Source organism: Tenrec ecaudatus, chromosome 1, assembly GCF_050624435.1.
Source record: "Tenrec ecaudatus isolate mTenEca1 chromosome 1, mTenEca1.hap1, whole genome shotgun sequence".
Classification (NCBI taxonomy): Eukaryota; Metazoa; Chordata; class Mammalia; order Afrosoricida; family Tenrecidae; genus Tenrec; species Tenrec ecaudatus.
The window spans coordinates 64,289,110-64,309,092 of NC_134530.1; the positions used below are offsets into that span (position 1 = coordinate 64,289,110).

The 19,983-nt window shown below is 43.1% G+C and overlaps 1 protein-coding gene across 2 annotated transcripts in view; it reads right to left on the reverse strand.

Moving 5' to 3' along the window:
* Nucleotides 1-19,675, reverse strand: part of TRIT1 (tRNA isopentenyltransferase 1) — a 54,797-nt gene extending 35,122 nt beyond the window's left edge. For both annotated transcript variants that reach the window (XM_075554336.1, XM_075554330.1), the window contains exon 1: nt 19,496-19,675. In XM_075554336.1, the coding sequence (XP_075410451.1) occupies nt 19,496-19,669 (174 nt within the window). In that variant the 5' untranslated portion in view covers nt 19,670-19,675. The remainder of the gene's footprint in view (nt 1-19,495) is intronic.
* Between the last annotated feature and the right edge of the window lie 308 nt (nt 19,676-19,983).

The window sequence follows — 19,983 nt, forward strand, 5'->3', positions numbered from 1 at the left end:
ACTTGAAGGCCTCATGATTTCACAACCAGACTAAATAGCTTCCTCGCTGATCTTTAGGGTATTGTTGATTGCCACGCATAGCAACCACTCCAATTTGCGTCCAAATGACAGCCAGTGTACTTCCTAAAGTTAACATCGGACCTCATAGAGCTTCTAATAAGAAATCTTCCCTGAGACATCTCTCAACTCCTCTCCCCTCTGTGCATATCCTCTGTGTTTCCAAAATACTCTACTACCTCCATCACAACACTTGTACCAGACTTTTAAAATATTTGTCTCCCCCAGTAGACAAGTTCTGAGGGAAGAAGTATGTATTTTATCTCTAGCACCTAACGTAAAAATAAAAATACTAAAACAAAAGGATGAATATAAGGAAGAAAAGGGGAGCGGGGGCATGGGGCATTAATCCACCCAAGGGGAGGGTATTGTTTATATCTCCACAGGGAAAGTGGGACCAGACTTCAACCCAGTGCCGCAAGGTGTGAATGCAATATCCCGGCGTAGAGTAGGGAACCAGTGGAGAGGTCTGGGAGGTTGGCCCCAGAATCATAAATTAAGTGGATTCCTGCCCCTCCCCCAAAAAGAATTTGTTCCAAAGGACGACATTGACTCTGCAGCCCCGGGAGATGAACATATCTGATCAGAGCACACGGGAGAAGATGAAGGGGCAGGAGGAGAGAGTGGAGCACAGCCTGGCCCACCAGGCCGTGAGGATGATGTTCCTGAGTAGAGCAGCCAGTCCACAGAGAGAACAACATGGCTGGCCCCACTATGAGAAATGATGCCAATCAGTGACTAAGGGCGATACAGGGGACAGCACCGGAGACACAGTGTGGGAATTGCACCTGACCTGATCCCACCACACCGAGGCAAATCACTGGGGGAGTGCAGCGGAACAGCAAGGGAATGGAGTGGCAAGGTCCCCAGGGAATGCTGAAAGTGGACTTTGGGGCCAGGGCGTGATGCCCCAACAGACTGGACTGGAAAACGCTCCTAAGGGCCAGCAAACAATCCCTGAACTAACTACTAGCTTTTCTCTTGTGAACTGTTTTGTTCTGTTCTTTGTCAGTGGTTTGTTTTTGTTGTTTTGTTGTATGGTTGTATACTGTTGCTTTGTTTTCCTCTGTCTTGTTTTTGTGCATGTTAGTGTCTCCACAGGTCTGTCTGAATAGGACAGGCTGGATGAACTATCTGGAGGAAAAACAACGGGACTGACAGTTCCGGGGGAACTTGGGGTGGGGGGGTAGGGGGGTAAGGAAGTGGTGTTAACAAACACAGGGACAAGGGAAAAACATGGGACCCAAAATGGTAAAGAGGGGCAGGGGACAAGGGAAAAACATGGGACCCAAAATGGTAGAGAGGGGGGAGTGGCAGGCCTGGTGGGGAATGATCAAGGGTAAGGTTGCTTAGAGAAGAGGTATACTCTAGCCCAGGTGGCGACAAAGCATGGTAGTAGGGCAGGAGGAAAGTTAAGGTAGATGGAGGAAAGAGCTAGGAGGCAAAGGGCATTTATGGAGGTCTACACAAAGACATGTACATGCAAATATATATATGAGGATGGGGAAATAGATCTATGTGTCTATATTTATAGGTTAAGTATTAAGGTGGCGGAAGGACCTTGGGCCTCTACTCAAACACTCCCTCAATGCATGAATACTTTCTTTTATTAAACTGGAACTCTATGATGCTCACTCTCCCGACACAACTGCTGGAGCCAAAGGGGGTGAACAAGTAAATGTGGTGAAGAAAACTGATGGTGCCCGGCTATCAAAAGAGATAGTGACTGGGGTCTTAAAGGCTTGAAGATAAACAAGCGGCCATCTAGCTGAGAAGCAACAAAGTCCACATGGAAGAACACACCAGCCTGTGTGATCGAGTGGTCCCAAAGGGATCAGTTATCAGGCATCAAAGAACAAAAAATCATATCATTGACTGCACACCTCCGTGATAGGATCGCTGAAGACAAATGGGTGCATAAGCAAATGTGGTGAAGAAAGCTGATGGTGCCCGGCTATCAAAAGAGATAGTGTCTGGGGTCTTAAAGGCTTGAAGGTGAACAAGCGGCCATCTAGCTCAGAAGCAAAAAAGCCCACATGGAAGAAGCACACTGGCCAGTGCGATCACGAGGTGCCAAGGGACCAGGTATAAGGCATCATGCAACAAAAAAAAAGATATATGTGTGTGTGTGTGTGTGTGTGTGTGTGTGTGTGTGTGTGTGTATATACACACCATATTAAATGAAGGGGGAAGTGCAGAGTGGAGACCCAAGGTCCAAGTGCCGGCCAATGGAGATCCCCTCAGAGGGGTTTAGGAGAGGAGATGGGTTAATTAGGGTGCGAGGTAGTACCGATGAAGAACACAGCTTTCCCCCAGATCCTGGATGCTTCCTCCCCCCAACTACCATGATCCGAACTCTACCTTGCAGGGCTGGATAGGGCAGAGGCTGTACACTGGTACATATGAGGGCTGGAGACACAGGGAATCCAGGGTAGATGATACCTTCAGGACCAAGGGTGTGAGGGGCGATGCTGGGAGAGTGGAGGGTGAGTGGGTTGGAAAGGGGGAACTGATTACAAGGATCCACATGTGACCTCTTCCCTGGGAGAGGGACAGCAGAGAAGGGTGGGAGGGGAGACTCCGGATAGGGCAAGATATGACAAAATAACGATGTATAAATTACCAAGGGCACATGAGGGAGGGGAGGGAGGGGGAAAAAAAAGAGGACCTGATACAAAGGGCTTAAGTGGAGAGCAAATGCTTTGAGAATGATTGGGGCAGGGAATGTATGGATGTGCTTTATACAATTGATGTATGTTTATGTATGGATTGGGATAAGAGTTGTATGAGTCCCTAATAAAATGTAAAAAAAGAAAAGAGGAGAAAAAAATGATTAGGGCAAAGAATGTACAGATGTGCTTTATACAATTGATGTATGTATATGTATGGACTGTGATAAGAGTGTATGAGCCCCTAATAAACTGCTTTAAATAAATAAATAAATAATAAGAATACTGGCTGAATCTTCTCTCTCTGAGGTACAGAGTACCAGACCCTATGCTAAGTAGTTTCACAATCTATGAGGTAAGTCTATCTTCATTAACCAAGACAGATACATGAGGCAACCTGCCCAACGTCAGAGAGCTAGTTAGGAGCAGAGAAACACTTTGAATCCGTGTCTTCCGACTCCTGATTAGCATTCTGCTCCCACTATACTGCTAACCTCTGTTCTAGACAAATCAGTTTGGGACTTTGCGAAGTCACTTTCTCTCCTGGAGTCTCAAGTTCCTCACATCCCTCCCAGTTATAGTAGTGTACACTTCAGGAAAAGAGTTTTGAATGTATATATAAATACACACAAACATGGATATAGTTTGCACTCATCAGGAAGTCAGTTACTCTTCCTTTTTTTTTAATCACTTTATTGGGGGCTCGTACAGCTCTTATCACAATCCATCCACACATCCATTGTGTCAAGCACATTTTTATATTTGTTGCCATCATCATTTTCAAAACATTTTCTTTCTACCTGAGCCCTTGGTATCGGGTCCTCATTTTTCCCTCTCCCTTTTCACCCTTCCTCATGAACCCTTGATAATTAATTTTTTTTCATGTCTTACACTAACCGATGTCTCCCTTCACCCATTTTTCTGTTGGCCGTCCCCCTGGGTGGGGGTTGCATGTTGATCATTGTGATCGGTTCCTGCTTTCTCCTCCCACCTTCTTATCCTGGGAGGGGGTTATATGTAGATCATTGTAATCAGTTCCCCCTTTCTCTCCCACCTTACCCGTACCCTTACCCTTCTGGTATGGCTACTCTCATTATTGGACCTGTGGGGGTTTTCTGTCCTGGATTCCCTGTGTTTCCAGCTCTTATCTGTACCCGTGTACATGCTCTGATCTAGCCAGATTTGTAAGGTAAAACTGGGATCATTAAAGAATTAGAAGAAAGTTGTATGTTTCATTGTTGCTTCACTGCTCCCTGAATGGCTCATCTCTCCCTTGTGACCCTTCGGAAGTCAGTTAATTCTATAGACAAAATTCAACCAAAAAGATGTTGAATAGTAAGAAAAAGGTTAGTCTTTTGGTTCATTTTTCTTTCATAGTAGAATTAAAGAGAAAACAAAACAAAAACCTGAACTAGGTTAGCTAGACCCAAGAACATCCCCAACAGAACATTTTTAGTTTTCAGCAGAAATTAACCTGTAGACATCCTGGACAGACAGATAACAATGCTCAGAAAAGTGGGAGACTTTGCAGCTGGCCTGTTCAGTCTAGAGAGCAGAAGTTTGGAATTGACAGTGAAGATCCTGGCTTCTATTCTTCCTACGACTCTCTTCTCTCCGTTTACAGGACTAGAATCACCAAAGGCCGCACTTCCTGAACAGAAGTGGGCAGCAGGCATGTGATACATTTTTCCAGAAAAATGATCTTGCTAAGCAGTACAGAAACATGGAACATTTTCACATTTAAGCAAATATAGATAAAAGCAGAGAGTGCAAAACTGGTACATACTTTTAAGTTACAAAAAAGGGAGACTTGGTGGTGGTACAGGGTTACATGGTGGACTGCTAGTCCTAAAGTCAGCAATTCGAACTCACCAGTCACTTCACAGGAGAAAAATGAAGCTGTCTGCTCCCAAAAAAATCTGGAAACTCAACTCAAAGGAGGTAGTTCTACCATGCCTTTTAGGGTAGAGCTGAGTCAAGATCAACTAGATGGCAGTGGGTTTGATTTTGGAGTTTTTGAAGCAGACAGGAAACACTGCATTGCAGCGGCTGCTTGGCTGTCCACCTGCACACTAAAGCAGCACGACTAGAAAGGAAGTAAAGGACCCTCTGCCCAGTCCAACCCCCTGAATTTTACACTTGAGAAAATGTACCAAAGCTCAATAGCTCTCTTGATCATATAACTGGCTAGTAAGAAAGAGGCAGAACTAAAGCCTAGATAGATATTCTTTCTACCTACAACTCAAATTGCTCCTGCAGCCTTTTACCAAGAGAATCTTTACAACTATTTGACTTCAGCCTGCCTACCTGCATGGAATACTATAATGAATTCCTACTCAGGTAAATGACATTCCAGAAACTGAGAAGATAGTCACCATCTGCTGAATGCTTTCATGATATAAATACACACACAGCAATGCTGCATAGTTAGAATGCTGACAAAAACAAAAAGACTCATTAAGAGAAAAAAAATCAAGTTAATAATAAAGTTTCCCTTCTGGGGCCGTTCCTATAGCTTCAAGACTGACCCGTGTCAACTGGTGCCAATATGAACTAGCTCAGCAGCTGTTGAAAACAGTCTGGTGGTTTCTCAGGGAGTTCAGCAGAATGCTGATGCACCCAGCAATCCCACTCCTGGGTATATCGCCCCCCCCCCCCCAAGAACTGAATGCTGGCACCACTGTATGCATACGCATGTTCATAGCAGCACTAATTACAATAACCTAATGGTGGCAACAGCTCAATGTCCATCAATGGATAAATGAATCCACAATATGTGGGATATTCACCCAGTGGAATATGATTTAACCATAAAAAGGAATGAAGTCCTGGTACACATTACAGCTAAGCTACTAAAAATCAGATAGTATAGGATTACACTTATAAAATATCTAGAATAGGTAAATCCAGAGAGACAGAAAATAGGCTGGTAGTTGCCAGGGCTTCATGGAAGGGGCAAGGTGGGGTAAATGGGCATATGGCTTCCTTTTTTGGGTAATGAAATTTTGGGGGAACTAGATAAAGGTAGCAGTTGTGTAGCACTGTGAAAGGACAAGATGTGATGGAGTTGTTTACTTTTTAAATGGCTGTTGTTATTATTATTACAGAATTAAGTAACCCTTGTATTCATTTATAAACCCTGAAAGCGAGCAGTAACTTTCCCTTACCCAGCAGGTCTGGGGCTGGAAAAAGAAGAACATGAAATGAATATGCACTTTCAACATCAGAAACTGCACTTACCCTGAAGAGAGGCGAACTCCATTTGGAGTTTTGGGTTTTTTTTTTAACATTTTAATAGAGGCTCATACAACTCTTATCACAATCCATACATACATCAATTGTGTTAAGCACATCTGTACATTTGTTGCCCTCATCACTTTTAAAGCATTTGCTCTCCACTTAAGCCCTTTGCATCAGGTCCTCTTTTTTCCCCTCCCTCCCCACTCACCCCCCCCATTATGAGCCCTTGATAATTTATAAATTATTATTTTGTCATATCTTGCCCTGTCTGACGTCTCCCTTCACCCCCTTTTCAGTTGTCCATCCCCCAGGGAGGAAGTCACATGTAGCTCATTGTAGTCGGTTCCCTCTTTCCAACCCACTCTTCCTCTACCCTCTCAATATCGCCCCTCACACCCCTGATCCTGAAGGTATCATCCACCCTGGATTCCCTGTGCCTCCAGCTCCTATCTGCACCAATGTACATCCTCTGCTCTATCCAGACTTGCAAGGTAGAATTCGGAGCATGGTAGTTGGGGGGGAGGAAGCATTTAGGAACTGGAGGAAAGCTGTATTCTTTATCGGTGCTACATCGCACCCTGACTGACTCATCTCCTCCCCTAGACCCCTCTGCAAGGGGATCTCCAGTGGCCAACAAATGGGCTTTGGGTCTCCACTCTGCACTTCCCCCTTCATTCACTATGGTAAGATTTTTTTTTTTTCTGATGCCTTATACCTGATCCCTTCGACATCTCATGATCAAAGAAGCTGGTATGCTTCTTCCATGTGGGCTTTGTTGCTTCTGAGCTAGATGGCCGCTTGTTCACCTTCAAGCTTTTAAGACCCTAGACACGATCTCTTTTGATAGCCGGGCACCATCAGCTTTCTTCGCCACATTTGCTTATGCACCCGTTTGTCCTCAGCGATCGTATCATGGAGGTGTGCATCCAATGATATGATTTTTTGTTCTTTGATGCCTGATAACTGATCCCTTCGGAACCACGTGATCACACCGGCTGGTGTGTTCTTCCATGTGGGCTTTGTTGCTTCTCAGCTAGATGGCCGCTTGTTTATCTTCAAGCCTTTAAGACCCCAGACGCTATCTCTTTTGATAGCTGGGCACCAACAACTTTCTTCACATTTGCTTGTTCACCCGCTTTGTCTTCAGCGGTTGTGTTGGGAGGGTGAGCATCATAGAATGCCAATTTAATAGAAGAAAGTATTCATGCATTGAGGGAGTGCTTGAGTAGAGGCCCAAAGTCCTTCTGCCACCTTAATACTAAACCTATAGACACTTAGATCTATTTCCCCCTCCTCATATATATATTTGCCTATGTACATGTTTTTGTCTAGACCTCTATAAATGCCCTTTGCCTCCTAGCTCTTTCCTCTATTTCCCTTGACTTTCCTCCTGTTCCACTATCATGCTCCATCCCCACCTGGGTTTCAGCTTTATCTCTTTGTTACCTTACCCTTGATCATTCCCTACCAGGCCTGCCACTCCCATCTCACCACCAATTTGGATCCCTTGTTGTTCACTTGTCCCTGGGTTTGTTAACACCACTTCCTTACCCCCCACCTCCCCCTATCCCATGTCCCTCCGGAACTGTCGGTCCTGTTGTTTTTCCTCCAGATAGTTCATCCAGCCTATCTTATTTAGACAGACCTTCGGAGATAATAACATGCACAAAAACAAGACAGAGCAAAACCAAGCAGCAGTATACAACAAAACAACAACAACAAATCACAAAGAACAAAACAAAACACATCAAGAAAGAAAAGCTTGTAGTTAGCTCAAGGATCGTTTGTTCGCCATTTTGGAGTTTCACAACAGGTTCAAGGAATCAATTACTTGTTGTGAAAAACTGCTCAGCCCTGGCAGCACCTCTATGGCGCCCAACTATCCCCACTTGTGATTCGCCATGGGGTACAGCCAACCACAGAGCTGCTGATTCTGGTAAGGCCTGGGCAAAGTGTGTCCCAGATTCTGCCTCTCAGGATCAGTGCTTCCCATAAACTGGTTAATTTTTTATGTGAATTATTAAATAATCTCTGGAAGCTCTTAAAGAATGGAGGACGGTGAAGGATGTAATGTGTGCATCCTTTCATCTGTCAACCCTCTTCTTGGATTTACCCTGAAGAGGAACCACACAAGGGCAAGAGAAGGCATGTGAGCAAGCTTCATGTCTAATAAGCAAGAAACCTAATTAAGTAAAATATGATAAACCTATAAAACAGAATATTACACAGCGATTAAAAACACTAATGGAAGAAGTTGGGAGAATAAACACTCCTCAAGGAATGAAGACTGAATATAGAGTTACAGCAATACAGATACTGTGATATTAATGAAAGAACCATACAAATCAACGGGGCAGAATAGAGCCCAGAATTCATCCAGTCAAATAGAGGCAAGTGTTTTTGAATAAAGATCCAAAGGCAATTCAATGAAGAAATACAATCTCTCAAAATGCTGGTACAATGGAAGTCCATACAAATCGTACAATGTAACTCAAAATAGATCATAGATCTAGAGGTGAAGTACAAAACTGAAACATCTACTAAAATTAAAAAAAAATTCTATGGCCTTGGGTTTGGCTGAAATTTTAAGTTACACCAAAAGTACAATCCACTGAAAAAGAAAAAAATATCAGTAAAGTAGACTTGATGAGAATCTGTAACTCCTGGCTCTGGGAAAGAAGAGAATATAAAGACAAGTCACAGGCTGGAAGAAATTATTTGAAAATAACATTATCTAATCAACTATATATCCAGAATATATAAGGAACTCTTAAAACACACACACACACACACACACACACACACCAATAAGCAAAAGATTTAAATAGGCACGTCACCAAAGATATACAGATGGCAAATAAGCATATGAAAAGATATTCACATAATTATTTACTAGAGAAATGTCAATTAAAACCACAAGCTACTAGCACACACTCCTAGAATTGCTAAAATTAATTATCTATATATTATTTGTTAACTGATAATACCAAATGCCAGCAAAGATAAAGGAACAGAAATTCTCATTCATCTCTGGTGGGAATGCAAAATTGTAGTCATTTGGAAAAATAATTTAACATTCCTATAAAGTTAAACATACACTTAACCACAAATCTAGCAATCCCACTCTCAAGTATTTACCCAAGTGAAATGAAAATTTAAGTGCAAACAGAAATCTGGCCATGACTATATAGTAGCTTTTTAATTATTATTTTTAATAAGCATTGGAAACCGGACATAATCTAGATATCCTTTAACAGGTATTTCCATATAATGGAAACTACTCAACAATAAGGAGTAATGGACTATTGGGCCAAACTGACAACAGCAACTCACAAACTCAGGTAGGAGCCTTAATGGGACTGAGTTTATGTGAATGGGGAAGACCGATTCCGAAAAGGAAGGTGAGGATGGATGTACTACTGGATGTGCCAACCAGTGCTATCACTGAACTGTATGTATAGAAATTTTTTAACTGAACTAAAGGACTAATGATTCCCACACAACATGATTTTTAAATACATTTTGTTTTGTGAAAGATAGCCAGACCCCAAAGGCTCTGTTATTGTATGATTCCACATATATGACTGCTATTCCTAAGGTTTGCAGTGGCTAACTCTTCAGACTAGAAACGCAACCCGATAGATGACAAACAGATCAGTGGTTGCTAGCTGCTGGGAGAATGAGAGAGGACTGACTACAAAGGAGTCACACAGAGAATATACGTTGATGGAAGTATCTGGTATGTTATGGCAGTGGTACACTCTATTCATGTCAGGACCAAGAGAATTGTATACAGCAAAGTGTACATTTTACTCTGCAAATTGTTAAAAATAACCAAACGATCTGCGGGAACTAAGGACTGTCAAAGCCCTTACCTTATTCAGCCTTTTCTAAAGCAATACTAAACTGCTTTTCCCATCATTAAGTAACTACTTTCCCCACCTATCTGGCAGAGTTCATTTATGAAATTATTTAGAGCAGTCCTCTGTTTAAAACCCCAGCTTTGTGGCACGGCTTTCAAGGGCCTCTCCAATTTGTTCTCATTGTCTGTACTTTAAATTTCACTGCCAACCACGGTCCCTCAAGTACCCTATATACCAAATTGCAGTTGCTGGTCATTCCTTGAAAACATGCCCTGAATTCTTACTCTTCCTTGACTATGCTGATTAGGAGCCCTGGCGGTGTAGTGGTTACTCAATGGGCTGCAATATGAAAGATCAGCAGTTCAAACCACCGACCACTTGGGAGAAAGATGGAGCTTTCTATTCCTTTGAAGAGTTTTAGTCTCGGAAATTTACAGGGGTAGTTCTACCCTGTCCCATAGGATTGCTACGAGTTGGCATGAACTCAATGACACTGAGTTTGGGTTTGGTGCTCTCTCTTTTTTTTAATCAGGAATAACATTCTTCCATCTTTTCTGCCTGATAAAATGCACACAGTAGTACCAAACCAAACCCTGCCGTCAAGTCTAAGCCAACTCATAGCAACTCTATAGGACAGGGTAGAACAACTGCCCTCTGTGAGTTCCCAAGACTGTACTCTTTACAGGAATAGAAAGCCCTGTCTTTCTACCAATGAGCAGCTGGTGGTTTTGAACTGCTGTGCAGCCCAATGGGGAACCACTACACCACCAGGGCTCCTAGTCAGCACAGTCAAGGAAGAGTAAAGATTCAGGATGCACATACAGTGTTGAGGCAGAAGGAAAAGAGAATGGCAAGAGGAATAAATGTAGAAAGAAAGAGGAGGAGCTAGAGGCAAAAAGAGCCCCCAGTAGCACAAATAAGGTTCAGGTTTAGTGCTCTATGTTAGGTCTAGCCGAAATGGTGGTGGCTGCCACAAAGAGCCAGGATTCTGGTCTGATTGACATTCCACCTAAAGAAGCCAAACCAATTCAGTTAAGCACCCTCCGGCACACCTGTGTGTTTCTGTGCACCCGAAATAACATTTATCCCTCCTACATTTCTTTGTGGCATGGAGGTGCTTCAACACCCTGTGCCAGGCCCTGAAGTACCTCATCCTGACGAATCTGAATCTGCAAGCCCATCTATGTTCCCCATTTGCCAGTAGTCACTTCCCTTTCCTTATGTGACACAGGATGTTTGACTCCAAAATTCTCCCCATAGTCGCAAAATTGTCACCACAGCTGCAGCCAGAGGAAAACCAAATTCACTCATGATGGAGGCCCACCAAGGGACAGCATATACATTCAAACCCACTGCTACTGAGCCAATTCCAACTTATTTGAACTGCCAACTTTGCAGTTAGCAGTCTAAAGCTTACCTGATAGGGCTCCTGTATCTATTAGACGGGTCAAATAAATGGGGTGCCCTTCTTCAAATCATCAGGCTCGGTCCTTTAAAAGGACTGCCTCTCTAGCTGGGGTAAAACGCCTGGGATAGTCCCCATCTCTCCTGGTTACTAATCTTTGTGGGTCTTTTATTTCAGATCCTATGAAGCCACTGTAACCAGCCCCCACCCCCAATCCCATTTCTCCTTTCATATCCCTCCCCCATTCAACCCAAACTCCTCCCATGAGCACTGTCAGACAGACAGACATGCCTTTGGTACAAAATGCTGCTCCTAAATTATGTCCCAAAGCAGACAATGAGAACACAGAACACCACATCTATTAGATGGCACGAACCCTGTTTACTCAGGGGGGTTCACTCATCAGACTGCCAAAAATCATTTGCTTCTCCTCTTGTAGGTTTATGCAAACACAAAGGGAACTGTGCTCCCATGTAAGACTACTGCTTCTCCGCAGGACTTGCAGAACGACTCCGGCAGTGGAGAGACTTCCTCTCTATAAACTCAAACAGAACACTTTGTTTATTTTCTCTTAGCATATAGTTACTGGTCTGTATTTACAGGCAGTCCTTGTACATCTTTTGGCAAATGCCTTCAAGTTTCTCAGTACAATGTTTCATCTAGTCACTGAAGGCCACGCATTGTACCTTGATTTACATGCCAAGAAAAAGACAGACTGAAAAGAAGACCTTCAGTATCATCTTCCTGAAATATATCAGACACTGCCGAGGAGTTAGGAGACCCAGATCCAGTTCCCAGGTATGCAAGTGCCTTGAAGTGTGATCGCCAGTGTGGCTTTAATCTTTCTGTACCTCAGGTTTTCCATCCTGGAAAACAGAGACTGTGTTACCTGTCCCTCCCTGAATTCATACTTTTACTGTGGAGTGAGAACATTAATGCCTTTGGAATTTGTGAAGCAACTAGGATTCGGGAAAACTCAGAAAAGCCAGCACAAATGTTGTTTTTTGGTTTTCTCAGACCTAACTCACAGAGATCCACATCCAGGCCTGCGGGAGTCCCTAAACAAGTAACCCCTCAGAAAATAATTGTGACTTCCTATTTAACAAACCCCAAACCTAAGAGTAATAGGAAGCAAGAAGTTCGGCAGGACCTTCAGATGTGAGCAGGGCTGTAAGTCACAGTCTAACAAGCTCTATGATGATATTATCATCCTTGAAACATTATCCTTCAGCATCTCATTGGTTTTAATTCCAAGCAGCTACATCAATATTCAAAGCATTTACTCGTTCAAGGTTTACAAAAACAGGCACTTTGCCTGGGTGAGACCTGCCTTGGCAGGGGTTGCTTTTAGATGACACTGCAGTTGAAGTAACAACAAATGAGTGATGACAGAGGCATAAGGCCCAAGGCATTTTAAGATTGATGACACTTTATAACCTTCATACAGAATTCTAGGCAGCACACCAAAAGGAAATTCTTAGAATGCAAATACCGTATATGCTCAAGTATAATCCAACCAGAATATCAGCCGAGGCACCTAATTTTACCAAAAACTGCATTAAAAATGTGCTGAAAAACTCAGCTTATACACAAGTATATACGGGACTGGTTTTCTCAGAGCTCAATTTGGAAACTTGAAACACTCACTAAACTGTTGAGATTCAACCAGTTCACACTGGTTTCGCAGAACTGATCCCTAATTTTTTGTTGAGTTCAGGGAACAGGTTGTTAAAATGGCACTTGTCAGGGTTCTCGCTACGGCGGGCGGCTGTCTACCTTATGATTTCCCATCACAAATTTACATTCCTACTCTTTTTTAACGTTCATCTGCACAACAGCATATTTATTCTAAGTACTCGTAGTAATGTTCATTCCAACTACAGGTATAAAACATTAGACAGAATGTTTATATTTATTTATTTTATAAAACTCCTTACACTTTATGCCCATATATTTATTACTTCAGTAAACATAGAATGTAAAGAGAAAAAAGGGCCAAACTACCAGAAGGTGACAAAGTCATTCATTTCAGTTTTGTGTGACGCTCCAAATTCCCATGAGATACTATGAGTGAATTCCTAAAAGTATTCAGAGCGAAAATATTATTAGAACAATGGCCCCAAGTTCTGCAGAAACTGAAAGGGAGTTTTCAAATATGAACAGAATATGTTTACAGAGAAGTCATATGTTTCCAATTTATCAAACACAATGACTATTGTCTAATTTGGTCTCCCGCTAAATAAATGGGATCCTTCTCCTACAATGAAAAGTTGGTTAAGGATAAATTACACAGCCAATGAATCTCAGATAAAAGTAAAGAATAATGCAAAAAAAAAATACAAGTAAGAATGCCAATCAAATTCCTGACACATCGATGAAGGCAAAACAGGTACATAAGCAAATGTGGTGAAAAAAGCTGATGGTGCCCGGCTATCAAAAGATATAGCATCTGGGGTCTTAAAGGCTTGACGGTAAACAAATGGTCATCTAGCTGAGAAGCAACAAAGTCTACATGGAAGAAGCACACCAGCCTGTGTGATCACAAGGTGTCGATAGGATCAGGTATCAAGCATCAAAGAACAAAAAAATCATATCATTGTGAATGAGGGGGAGTGCGGAGTGGAGACCCAAAGTCCATCTGTAGGCAACTGGACATCCCTTTACAGAAGGGTCTCAGGGAAGAGATGAGCCAGTCAGGGTGCAGTACAGCACTGATGAAACATACAACTTTCTTCTAGTTCTTTAATACTTCCTCCCCACCTACAATCATGATCCCAATTCTACCTTACAAATCCGGGTAGACCAGAGGATGTACATTGGTACAGATAAAAGCTAGAAATACAGGGAATAAACTCCTTAGGACCAATAATGAGATTAGCAATACCAGGAGGGTAAGGGTAAGGTAGGGGAGAAAAGGAGAATCGATCACAATGATCTACATATAACCCACTCCCTGGAGGATGGACAACAGAAAAGTGAGTGAAGGGAGACGTCGGACAGGGCAAGATATGACTAAATAATAATTTATAAATTATCAAGGGTTCATGAGGGAGGGAGGGAGGGAGGGAGGGAGGGAGGGAGGGAGGGAGGGAGGGTAGGAGACAGAAGAGGGGGAAATGAGGAGCTGATACCAAGGGCTCAAGAAGAAAATGTTTTGAGAATGATGAGGGCAACAAATGTACAAATGTGCTTGACACAATGGATGGATGGATGGTGTTAAGTTGTATGAGCCGCCAATAAAAAATGATTTTAAAAAATATGTCAATCAAAAAGCAATATGGAAATATCTAAAATAACAGTTTCATTTTTTTCTGTCATGCATTATTTACTATTTTTCCTTAATATTTTAAAACTTTCTTGAAACATAATCTAGTATTGTATACCTCTATTATTATTTATGTATCAATTATTAAATAATAAACTACCTTTTGGTATATCTTTTTTATTTAAAATGATCATTAGGGCAGCAAGAGTTGTTAAATTATCTGAATCCTATCACTGTCCCTAATTATCACACTTCCCACTTGGTTCCCTTTGGTGTGTGTGACTGTCTACAACAGAAGTTCACTGCTCCATCTAGGCTCTCTATCAGGCCAAGTTCCTCTTTGTTCAGTACCAAGCTGACATTAAACTATACCTCTAAGCCGCAGCAGGTTTTACCCCCTAAACAATGCATCATATGGCCACTCAACACTTCACCTGATAGACATCACTGTAACCAGACCAAGCTTACACTTCACACCCTGATGAAATGTAGATCACTCCTGTGCTGGCTGAGTGGCATACAAGTTTAAAACCACCCTCACATACTCCCACCGCTCCTGCTTCATCTAAAGGGGATGGTTTTGTGTGGAGGATAAGACACTAGGCATGGAAAGTAAGGGACCTATGTCTAATTCCAAGTCAGCCGCTTCCTGTGAGACCTGGGCCTCATTGCTGTACTTATGAAATGAGAACAGCTACCTTATGAAGTTATGTGGAGCCCGAGTGGCATAATGGTTACACGTTGGGCAGCTAACCACAAGGTCAACAGTTCCAAACCACCATCCACTCTGTAAGAGAAAAGCTAGGCTTTCTATTCCCATCAAAAGTTAAGTCTTAGAAACTCAGAGGGGCAGTTCTTCCCTGGCCTATAGGGTTGCCAATGAGCCACAATCAACTCAATGGTAGTGAGTTTGATTTTTGGTTATGAAGTTATTGTGAGGATTTAAAAACAAACATGTAAGTATTTTATAAACCAGGCTGTACAAATTTAAGTTAGGTATTCTACTTGTAGATTTATTCAAAATTCAAAATATTCTCAATAAGCTGGTGATCCACCATTAAGAATGTAATTTTGTTCGCTTGCTTACTTCAAGGACTGAAAAGCTGCATCACATGTTGATGGCTAAATACCAGGCAGAGCAGCAGCAGGACCCTAAGACAGGATCGGGAAGCAAAGGAGGGAATAAAGAACTATGTATTCCCACTGTACAAGGGCCTGGGGACTTGCTTTCACTATCTGGACTGAAAAGTCAAATCAAAGGTCAAAGTTTTCCTATGGGGACCCAGAGGAAATGTTATGGATAGCCAAATACAGGTTTCCACCTCTACTGTAAAGCAAAGCAGCAATTACCATTCATTTATACAGGGAAAATTGTTAAGCCTGCCCAAACCAAAAAAATAGTCTTCCAAATCACACCAAGTCACACATGGCACCTAAAGTCACACTGGCAGAGTGCTCACAGACACAGTTCAACGCTATGGTGGCTTGAAGCTGAATTGTTCAGTGTCATTTCGGGGGAAGGAGCCTGGTGACATATTCTCACTGCCCTGGGTGCCCTCCACCCCTTCCAACAAGTCACTGCAAAACAACTTCTGAATGCTAATTTCACTTGGATTTAAGTTCATTAGCAAGAACAGGTACTATTTAGGTCTTTCATAAAAGCAAATTTTTGAAAAGCAGAAGATACTTGGATACTCAAAATTAAATACAACCTATCACCGGTCAGAAAGCTCAAAATTAGATGGTTTGAGGTAAATCTACAAAGACAGTAACTGGATTAATGGTCCTGTCCGGGTATGGTAGCGGAGGATGGGGGAAAATGGGGAGCTAATAACAGTAAGTACCTGATTGAAGAAATGTTTAAAATTGATTGTGGTGATAACTGTACAACTCTTCTGAATGTGACCAAACTACTGAATTATTGTATGATATATGAATTATATGCTAATAAAACTGTTAGAAAAGAAATTAGTAAATTGTTTGTTTTTGTAGTTTTTGTTGTTGTTGTTGTTCATACATTAATTGATCCTCATGGATTTTTAGGATGGATGACTTGAACACTCATATTCTAACTACTTACAACCACAGGAAGAACAATCCAAATGAGATGAGATGTGCCACTTTAATAAAGCAATCCAGCAAATAGCTTATCGAATATTAAGAACTTACTCTACCATCAGCGCTATACAAGGTACCAAATCTCCTACTGACATGGTGGCCAGCAAGACCTCAAACCACCTTAACCTGTGGTCCACAGCTCACAGCCCAGAACCATTTCTAAAAAATGGTAAATAGCTAATGGAGTTATACTCTATCCTGATTGCCAGAGCTCACTAACTTACTTATAAAAAGATGTAAAATCAGAATGATTCCTTGAGAACGTGTGTACATGTGCAGGGAAGCGGGAAGGGAGGAGGAGAAGGCAATGGTGTGCTATTGGATGGTCAGAGAAAGCCTCTATAACATTCTATTTGTTCCACCAAGCAGAACAAGTCTGAGAGTCCTGAGGTGGGCTCATGTCTGGTGTGTTCCCATCCGTTCATGAGATTTCTGCTCCGATGTCCTGTTGCCACTCCTGCTGTACCTCAGTCAGATCCCTGACTTCCAGGTGCGCCATGCACCTAAACCAGCATCCGTAAGTCGCTTTCTCTTGTGGCCAACTCATACCGTAACATGAAAATATTGTCAAAGTGTACTGACAAAGTCCTCCTCTTCACTCCCACTCACACCACACCAACTCAGAATTATAGAAATTACAGAACATTAAGCCTGGAACTGACTGTTGATACCACCAGTGTAATTCCATCTTACTGAAGTCTCTGGACTATCAGGCCAAAGATCTATACTTGGGTTGTTTGTCCCCCAATCCAATTCCTCATGCATACTGCTCACAGATGAATGCTCCTTACACACTGGCTTCATCATGTTACATGCCATCCCCATGCTACACTATGTACAACAGTTCTCTACTGAACAGTCTACACTTCACTGTGCTACAGACACGCTAAGCGCATTCCACCCTCTGTATCTTCACTCATGTTCCTGCTCCTGTCTTCCTTTCTTTCTCACTAGCCAAACTTCACCTATCTTTCAAAGCTTTTTCCAGAGAATGTCCCATGACTAAGCCAATCATCACTGATTTCTCCTTTTCCAGAATTTCTATTGTACTTAATAGTTTGTCTTATAAGATACAGCACTTGTGAGCTCTCTCCCCTAACCTCTCTACTTTGCAAAGCACCATCAATAAAGTACTTATTAACTCTGCTTGTCCTTGAGGGCAGGGGTCACTTATCTCTCCCATAGGGCCTACACAAAGTTACAGCCACCATCTTTTTAACATGGACTCTGCCATATATTGTACTGGATCCACCCAGAGATGCCTCAGAAGAAAGGACCAGGGATCCACTTGTGAAAAAGCAAGTGCTGAATCCCTTTGGAACACAACTACTGTGATATACATGGGATTGGGATGAATTGGAATCAATTCAATAGCAGCTATTAGGGGGCTTTTTTGTTTTTGTTTTTTACATAATTTATCTAATGGAGTCATCACAATAATGCTGTATCAGCGATATTATTCTTTTTGTTTGACAGAAGAAAAAATATATAAAGGCACAAAGCAGTTAGGTTTGAGTCATGCATCTCAGAAAAGGCAGGGCTAAAATGTGAGCCAAAATCAATCTCCTGAAGCTGGCATAAAGTAGTTCCTGAACAAGTATTTGTTGAAATTATACTAATCCCTTAATTTATGCCCATGATCTTGTCAATCCAAGGAGCTACAGAGAGCAGAAAATTAAGCCCGTAGGCTTATGGGGTAGGGTGGGGACAAAGACTCTGCTAGTACCAATCAGGTGGTAGGTTCAGTAGCTAGGCATTTCATTTCTAACACCTCGTTTACTCTGTGCCATTCTCAAGTGTACATTTTCTTCAACAAACAGGTGCTGTAAAGCTTCCATCAGAAATCTCTCCCAAATTGGCCCAGAGATTTAGTACTCTCAAAAACCAAGCTCATTGTCATTTAGTGGGTTGCAACAAACGCCCCCAGGGTGATGGAGGAGCACCATTCTGGGTCTCTCTCTGGATCAAAGAAAAGGTCCAAGTCAAAAGAAAAGAAAGAAAGAAAAGGCCCAAGTCTCCCTCAACTCTCATCAAGCAGGCAGTTAAAAACCTCAGCTTCAAGCATCTAACAAGTGCCTGGTCCTGCCTTCTCTTTCAGTCTTGGGCTGAAAGCACTACAACGCTGTGAGCTAGGTGCACTCTCTCTGCTTTTCCGACAAAATCAGTAACATCTCCAAATGAAATTAACCCGAGGTCAAAGGCCGATAAAGGCTGGAATCTACATCTCCTGACTATTCACCCTACACCACACACCAGCAAGCAAAGGATGGTAACCCATTTATCCTAGTCTCCCAAAAGCTTTGGAATAATTTTCATTCACAAGATATTAACTGGACGCCTAGATGCCAGCCTTCAGGCCAATCTAGGTTAAAAAACAAGTTCTGCCAGCTACGGACGGTGAAGTGAAGAAAGTCAGTTCATGCTCCGATGCTCCAACTCCCTCATCCACATATAAAGACAATAAAAACCGGGGCAAATCCCTTGCCATTAGGTCACTTCTGACTCGGAGTCCCTGTGGAGCAGGGGAGACTCGCCCCCACAGGATTTCTCCGGCTGGAATCTTCACAGAAGTAAGGCTGCCACAAGTTTCTCCCGCGGGGTCATAAGTGGGGGTTCAAGCGCCGGCTCGGTAGCGTTCCTCCAGACAATAACAGTGCGGACTCAGAACAAGGTCGCAGGAAGCAGAGCAGAGGGGGCGTGTGAAACGCCCCGCACTCTTATCTGGCACAGGGTGGGCACCCAGTCATGACAGGTTCCTTTCACCTGCTCCCTCCTCCCTCACCAGACTCGGGGTTCCCTCACCCCGACCACGCGGCAGAGACCCGACCCGGCCAGAGGCCTGAGGCTCACAGGCCTGGGTCCAGCCGCACTGCGCTACCTGCATGGAGTCAGCGCTGACGATCTCGCCACCGAGCCGCTGGCCGAGCTGCAGCGCCAGGGTGGACTTTCCGGTACCGGTGGCCCCGAGAATCACTACCAGGGGCAGCGTCCGCCGCAGGCCCCGGAGGCCCGAGCCCACAGGTACAGCTCGCGCGGCCGCCACCGCCGCCATCTTGGAGACATCTGCGCGTGCGCCGGAGCAGCTGTCCCCATGGCAACCGCCAGTGCGCCTGCGCGGACTTCGCGCTCCGGAGGCTGCGGGGCGCAGGCGTCTCGGGTCTCCCGCTGCTGCTGACGCGACCGTCCTCGACAGATTGGTAGCCTCAACTGCCTCCTCTGTTAAATGGAGCTTATCGGCCCCATCTGAAATCGACCTGCCACTGTAATTCCTTCTTGCACGCAGCCGGCTCTTTTTCTTCACAGCGCTAATATATTGGTTGCTTTGTTTTTCTCATTGTTTGACCTCCACATAAAGGCAAGGGACAA